Raw genomic sequence first — 7,009 nt, forward strand, 5'->3', positions numbered from 1 at the left:
ATCCAAAACGTGGTCACGGCTTGGCCACGTGGAAGAAACAAGAAGGTCCAAGACCTACAAGCCAACGCACGGTCGCAAAAAACCTTGCAACCACGCAAAAAGAGGTCGAGGAGATGATTCCTCGCATCATTAGGCCAAAACAGCCCTTCCGGCGACCCCAGACAAAGGCATGACCCCAACCTCAAGGCTCAGGGGCTCTTTGATACTACAAGGGGAGCCCGAAACTTGGGGGAAACCTCTCTCATCTTAGCACCTATGGATACAAGAGCGGACGACCGCCTACAAGGTTCTAAGACCAGGTGTCACCTCGAGACACCACGAAAAGGTCCATAGGTGAACACCATGAGCTCAAGGGGTGGCAAAAAAACCCCCGCGAACCTTCTCACCGCACCATAGCCTCTGGACCAAAGCACGTAGAAGAGGCAGGGTCAGCAGGCTGAGAGACCACCACCATCGCGCCCGAGAAAATAGGGGGGAAACGATGAGGCACCCATAGTTTTTCAAGGATGCAGATCGTGGCCACTGGGACTAGTTTTTCATCGACCCAAAACCTAAAGTGTCTAGGAGCTACTAAAACCACTAAGCCTAGAAAATGGTCCGAGCGCTTCCCCAACCATCTCCTGCTCGCAAATCTCCTTCTAGCACCAGTTGCTAGAGGATGCAGCGCCGGCTTCCAGCCACCACAAACGACCACCAGCGGGTTGCATGTTTAGAACTGCATGGCTCTCTCTTCAATTCTCTCCCCTCGCAAACATAGCCTCCCAAGGAGGCTAAAAGCAATGCATGGACATGGTTGAAAGTGGTTCAAATGGCAGGAAGGTCCCTATTTATAGGACGAAGGGAGGACTGAGCAGCCTAAGACCCTTGCGCCGTGTCGAGGAAATTGAGATCCTCCTAAAGGTGGAGCCGATACAGCATCGACGAGACCACTCGGCCATGCCTTGTTCACGAACCCCAATATGCAGCGCACTGACATGGTAGGGCTCAGCAATCACGTACCGCATCGTCAGGGCGTCCTAACAGGGCGGGACATAACAACCACCTACCGCATTGAACGCACGAACCCACAAGGGGTCGAGCGACGATGCTCAGACAGGCCACGTCTATGAACCCGCACTCAACACATGCACATCTCAACGCTTTCACGATCACTTCATGATTCCAAAAATACTCAGGAGCTACTGTCGGGGTTATGATACCCCAGGTATCTCAAGGCATTGATCAGATAGCCGCTCGGGCGGCCTACGGTATGCCAGCTAGTATAAGCCCAAGCGATTGAGGCCCAACTAAGCTAAACGGACTGAGACGAACGCTAAGGCCGGGAGTCACCATGACCCTCCCTCCTGCCTTGGCCGCACGCCATACAGCAGCACACAACCTCTTGTCGTCCTGGCCCCTGGGAAGGGATGGGAGAGACTAAGTCTAGCCAAGCACGCCTACTCCAACAGGAGCAAGAATGCCGCACTGACCCCCACAAGGACCGAGGGGACAGCGGTCACCTCAATCCGGTTAGACGTCATCCCTGTGCCACGCAGCAGAGGAAAGACAACACTACCAAGCGGTGACAGTAGGTACGGAGAACCACCGTCCAAATATGGCCTGACAAGATGTATGTACGATCCCACCCATTATGGGATGGGATCCACGAGGATGGCCTTGACTTAGAGGCCATACAAACCAACACGGACCATGACCTCGGAAGCCACCAACTCCACAAGCAGCAAGACGATCGACGATCTGGGGGCTGCTACCTACTCTTGTATGGCGCCCCAGACGATCAGGAGGCAATGACGAAGACCACGGCAAGACCACGTAACGCAGAACGGCTGGCGAAACACCGCTATGCCCACAGTACCGCCATGATGGGCACTATGGCACCACGTCACGCCATGTCGCGACGTGAGCACAAGACCATGATGACAGCCACGTCAAGGTGTACACAACAAGATGGCGTTACTTGCAAGCCAAGTTAGCTAGGTTCCCTCCCTCAAGCTCGCGACCCCTCGGTCGGGAGAACCTTCTTCTTTGTATGTGACCTGGCCCCAGACTCAATATAAGGGCAGCCAAAGCACCCTCCTCTGACATCTTCACCATTCCTGGACTCTCGAAGCTCTCATTCAGGCAGTCCATCCTCTAGCTCTAGCTCTTCTACCTCTTCCACCATTCTTGCACCTCTCATTGTAAGAATTATAGGTCATTCAAACGAGGAACACGCACTCGATCATCTCTGAGACTGGACGTAGGGCTCCGGACTAAACAAGTATAAATCCTCGTGTCTTTTGGATGCTACCATTGTCTTCCTAGAGCCGTGCGGCATTTGTATAAATTTACTAGTCCGGTTTACAAAACACCGAGGGTTCTTTGCTACTGCATGAATGTGGTTTCTAAAATTTTAGACGTGTCCAATTACTTTTGGTTGTCAACATCTTGATTCTTATATCGACATTGGGCATGTTTGGATTCACCAGCTAAACTTTAGCTAGCTAAATTTAGCTGCTACACATCTAAACAGCCCGGCTAAAATTTAGCTGAGTTTAAATGTTTCAACTCAGCTAAAGCCAGCTAAAATTTAGCTGAGTCTATTAGCTGGAGGATCCAAACACCGCAGCTAAAGTTTAGCTGGAAGAACTTTTCGCTGGCTAAAGTTTTGCTTTGAAATTTTAGCTAACTAAACTTTAGTTGAGTGGATCCAAAGAAGTTCAACGAAAATTACAATAGTTGTATTTTCTCCCATGACAACTAATTCATGTGTTTAATTGAGGTGCACGAAAAAGTGCTACGCCTAGCGCATTGGCGTGCCTAAGTGTCTCTAGACGATTATTGTACGTCTTTCAACCGACTAGATACATGACGTGAATTAGAGAAATTTGGCACACTAGTAGAACGAACTATCGAACTTGATATCATGCAGGACAACAGGAGTTCTATCATCTATGGTAATAGACTCATCATAGGTGGTCTTTCTTCATCTTCAATGTGCCCCAAAGTCATAAATGCATAAATCCCTAACCCCCTAAGCCTTAAAACAGGAGGCCTATGAACAGGGAAGAGCAATGCTGTCACATGACTTTCTTTCTCACCACTGTAATGTGAAGTCGGATGTTATGCCGGTCAAACTTTCTATATTCAGGATTAGGCCTTATTATTGCACTTGATGTTCTGGATGTCCTCTGAGCAGACACATTGATTTTTTTTTTGTGATATCTATAAGACAATTTTGTTATTGGATTACTAGTCCTACCTTCTTTTGTTTTTGTGGGGTGAACAAATATCTCGTGCTCCATAATCAAATGAGAATGCGATGCTAAGATTATTTTAAATTTCAGAATGGTTCAAACACTTTGTGAGAGTATGACAATCTTTCCAGGAAAATGATACAGCTCCATTATCTCTATGAATCAACGTTAACCATATTTGGAGTTTATTATTAGTAGTACCAGAGGATGGGTCACAATGTCTGAGACCTTTTTCTTGTTTGGAAGTACGGTAGTAATCTGTTGTTAACCTTAAACTAGTTTATATAGGCGCAAGACAGAAAAAAAAAGGCGGATTCCTGCATGTCTAAAAATACGCAGTAGCAGGATTCTAGCTTCACTTCTCGGTAAAGACTAAAGACTGCACATGGGTTAGAGAGACAGAAGGGATGATAGTATCAAGCTCTTTATCTTTGGCTCTCAGACTAAAAGCTTTGGATATCAAGAATTTGTTTTTAACCTTTTGCTGCTGTTCGTGCTTTCTTTCATCTGATCCGGCATATTTATTATGCATGCCGTGCTTGTAGGTTGTCACGCAATGCATGGTACTACTCGTAGTAGTAGGCTGCTAGCTGCTGCTAAATTGACAGAGTGACAGAGGGTAGCCCTTGCCCTTTTTTTCTGCTCCTCTTTGTTGGCTTCTTTTGCAGAGCACATACATGCGACTATGATGATGTTGGTGGCAGCTCGGCAGACTGAAACCTACGGGATAGGTGATATATGCATGGCCAGAATTTGCCTTTTCATGCGTGATCGTGTTACCTCGATCGAGTGCCACAGCAAGCTGTCAAAAAAAAAGTTTGATCTTCTTTGCAGGTTCTGTAATTAGGTGCATGGATGGTATCGGTTCGTAGTACGATACCAACTAAGATCAGTTACTCTTGTAATCTTGCTTGTGGTTTGGAGGCTCGCGATGCAGTAGCAGCGCATGTGTCTCGGAGGCTCTTGTCATTTGCTTTGAAGAATATAGTTACTCTTGCTTGACGACCTGACCACTGTGAGTTTATGGCTAAATTACACGGTAGGGCTAGCTGAGCACACATCTCTTCTGTTCTGCCTAGCTAGCTAGTCTCAACTACCAAAGGTATTTGCAGCATTGATGCTTGCTACGATTGCAACAAAATAGAGCGCCTCTTTTCCTTTCTCCTAAGATTATCTTTGTGATTTGACCATGGACTGTGCAGTGTTATGACTTAGATGCAACGGAGCTCTTCAGTAACAAAAGGTTCTCTAGATGCTTCTAGATTTAGTTTCACTCTGACCTATTTTGTCTGCCAACGACGACGACGACGACACACATATGTGCAGTAATATTAAATTTCCTTCATATCTATGTGTATTTCACACTTGTATTCATGATGGTCTAATAATAATTGATTGGACAATAATATATGCAGGCTCGTTTGGTGGCTAAATATTAAATCCCCTTAATGTACATGGTCATGATTAATCCCCGTTTCAATGATTTAGATGTCCCTCGCGGCTTTGAATATAAATGTACATGAACTTTCTGCTGGCTTTATTTTTCTTATAATATTTTCAGCATATCTAAATCATTGATGTGATCGTCCACTGTCCATATACAACACATAGAAAATCAATCCACTAAATCGGAACTCCATTGGGCATTTTGGCAACACGGCATTGACGACATCTTGCTTATGTAGCTAGAGCCAATGCAATTTCATGGCGGCGATGACACTATAATTCATATGCATGCCTTTCCACATCAGCACTGGCCATCGTATGTTTTTCTTAATAAATGAACAATCTTTATTTCTGCCTCTCTACACAAGTCGTACACTCAACCCTATCTCTATTATGTAGTTATATATAATGTCACTTTGATATGCGCACAGCTAGCTTGGCCATGTCGCTGATCAAGTGATTATGCATTGTGCATGCAATTGCTGTGGGCTTGCATATATATGAAGGAAGAAGGAAAGAAGGCCTGCAAACTGATGCTAGGTAGCTCCAGAACGTTGCAGGCAGACGTACTCTATTTATGATCACTTGGAAACGCATCATCATGGCATGGCATGGCACAGCACAGCAAAACATCGCGGTGCATGTCAGTGTCGCGCGCGCGTCATGCAGCCGGCGTTGCGTGGCGCCTCCCAATGCCCTGTCTCTCACTGTCGCCTTCCTTCCTCTCCTCGTCGCCATGAAAGCGAAAGCAAAACAGTTAAATTCCATCGCTTTGTTTGCATTCACATCATCCCTTTGTTGCCAGTTTGGTGGGTGTAGTCCGCCTGCTCTGCCAACCCATCCGGCGGTCCGGCCCGGCCATCCACCCTCTCTCTCTCTCTTCTTCAGCAGCCAGAGCACGGCGCATACCAGCCTGCGGAAAGCGCAGGCCGCCCCTCTGCTGCCTGCGCCGCTGCACGTCTAAAGCTAACGGATTCTTCTGTCACACTGCTTACTAAAGCTGCCTGTCTCTCTCTCTCCACTGTCACAGTGACACGACGAGCTTTGCTTCTTGCCTTCTTCATATATTACTTGCCAGCGGTCTGCTGTCTTACGCGCATGTACGAGAAGCGAGCTGACCAGAGGACTGTGTGAGTTCATTGGTTGAAAAAATACGGTTTATAAGTCAGCCCAAGCGAACAGGATGCAGGTCGCCATGGCAAGAGCCTTCCACGCCGCGTCACCGGCTACCGTGCCTGCCTCGCCGTCGCCGCTCCCGTCAAAGAACGCCGGGGGCAGCCTCGCCAACCTCCAATGGCTGCTCAGGAAGCGCGCCAACAAGGTGCAGCAGGGCCGGCCTGTCACCGTGGAGCAAGACGCCGACGACAGCTGTGACAACGACGAGTGCGCCTCCATGTTCGCCGGCGCCACGCCGTACATCGGCCCCGTCGCCGGCGCTGGTCCAACAACTCCAGACGACGCGCCAACAGGCAGGAGGCGCCGCGGCGAGGCGCTGTCGCGGCTCCGGTCGGCGATCCTGGCCGTGCTAGCTCGAGCGCGGCGCGGGCGCGGGAGACGGCCGCTGGGGTCCTGCGCTACCGTCACGGGCACCATCTTCGGCCGCCGCCGCGGTCGCGTGCACCTCGCGCTGCAGACCGACCCGCGCGCCCGGCCCGCGCTCATGGTCGAGCTCGCCGCCTACTCCACCGGCGCGCTCGTCAGGGAGATGGCCTCGGGACTCGTCCGCCTCGCTCTCGAGTGCGAGAAGGCACCCGCACCTCCGCAGCAAACAGGTGACCCATCATCCATCGATGTCGATGCTTACTTGGCGGTGTTTCCACTTCCACATGCCATTATATATGTACACTCTGTTGCTTTCACCATGATCACTCATCGTCCATGCATCGTGATGGCGACCGGCGACCGCCTTGCATTTCAGGTGACCATCATCACCAGAGGCGGCCACGGCAGCAGGCGGCGGCGCTGGTGGAGGAGGCCACCTGGCGCGCGTACTGCAACGGTCGCAAGTGCGGCTACGCGGTGCGCCGGGACTGCGGCGCGGACGAGCGGCGGGTGCTGCGCGCCGTGGAGCCCGTCTCCGTGGGCGCCGGCGTGCTCCCCGACGGCGACAACATGGGCACGGGAGGTGCCGCAGCCGGCGAAGGCGACCTCATGTACATGAGGGCCAAGTTCGAGCGGGTGGTGGGGTCCAGGGACTCGGAGGCGTTCTACATGGTGAACCCTGACGGCGGCAGCGGGCCCGAGCTCAGCATCTACCTTCTCAGGGTCTAGATGACAAATTAAACATGTACGGAGTATAAAACACATAGTAGTATGCTGTTTGTTTG

General features: G+C 50.1%; 1 protein-coding gene across 1 annotated transcript; it reads left to right on the forward strand.

Annotated features, from left to right (window-relative positions):
• The first annotated feature begins 5,780 nt into the window (after window positions 1–5,780).
• LOC136529720 (protein MIZU-KUSSEI 1-like) lies at window positions 5,781–7,009 on the forward strand. The gene is made up of 3 exons (XM_066522792.1): window positions 5,781–5,810; window positions 5,872–6,454; window positions 6,601–7,009. The coding sequence occupies exons 1-3, from the start codon at window positions 5,781–5,783 to the stop codon at window positions 6,951–6,953; spliced, it is 966 nt and encodes a 321-aa protein (XP_066378889.1). The 3' UTR covers window positions 6,954–7,009.

The sequence above is a fragment of the Miscanthus floridulus genome, chromosome 19 (assembly GCF_019320115.1).
Source record: "Miscanthus floridulus cultivar M001 chromosome 19, ASM1932011v1, whole genome shotgun sequence".
In the NCBI taxonomy this organism is placed as follows: domain Eukaryota; kingdom Viridiplantae; phylum Streptophyta; class Magnoliopsida; order Poales; family Poaceae; genus Miscanthus; species Miscanthus floridulus.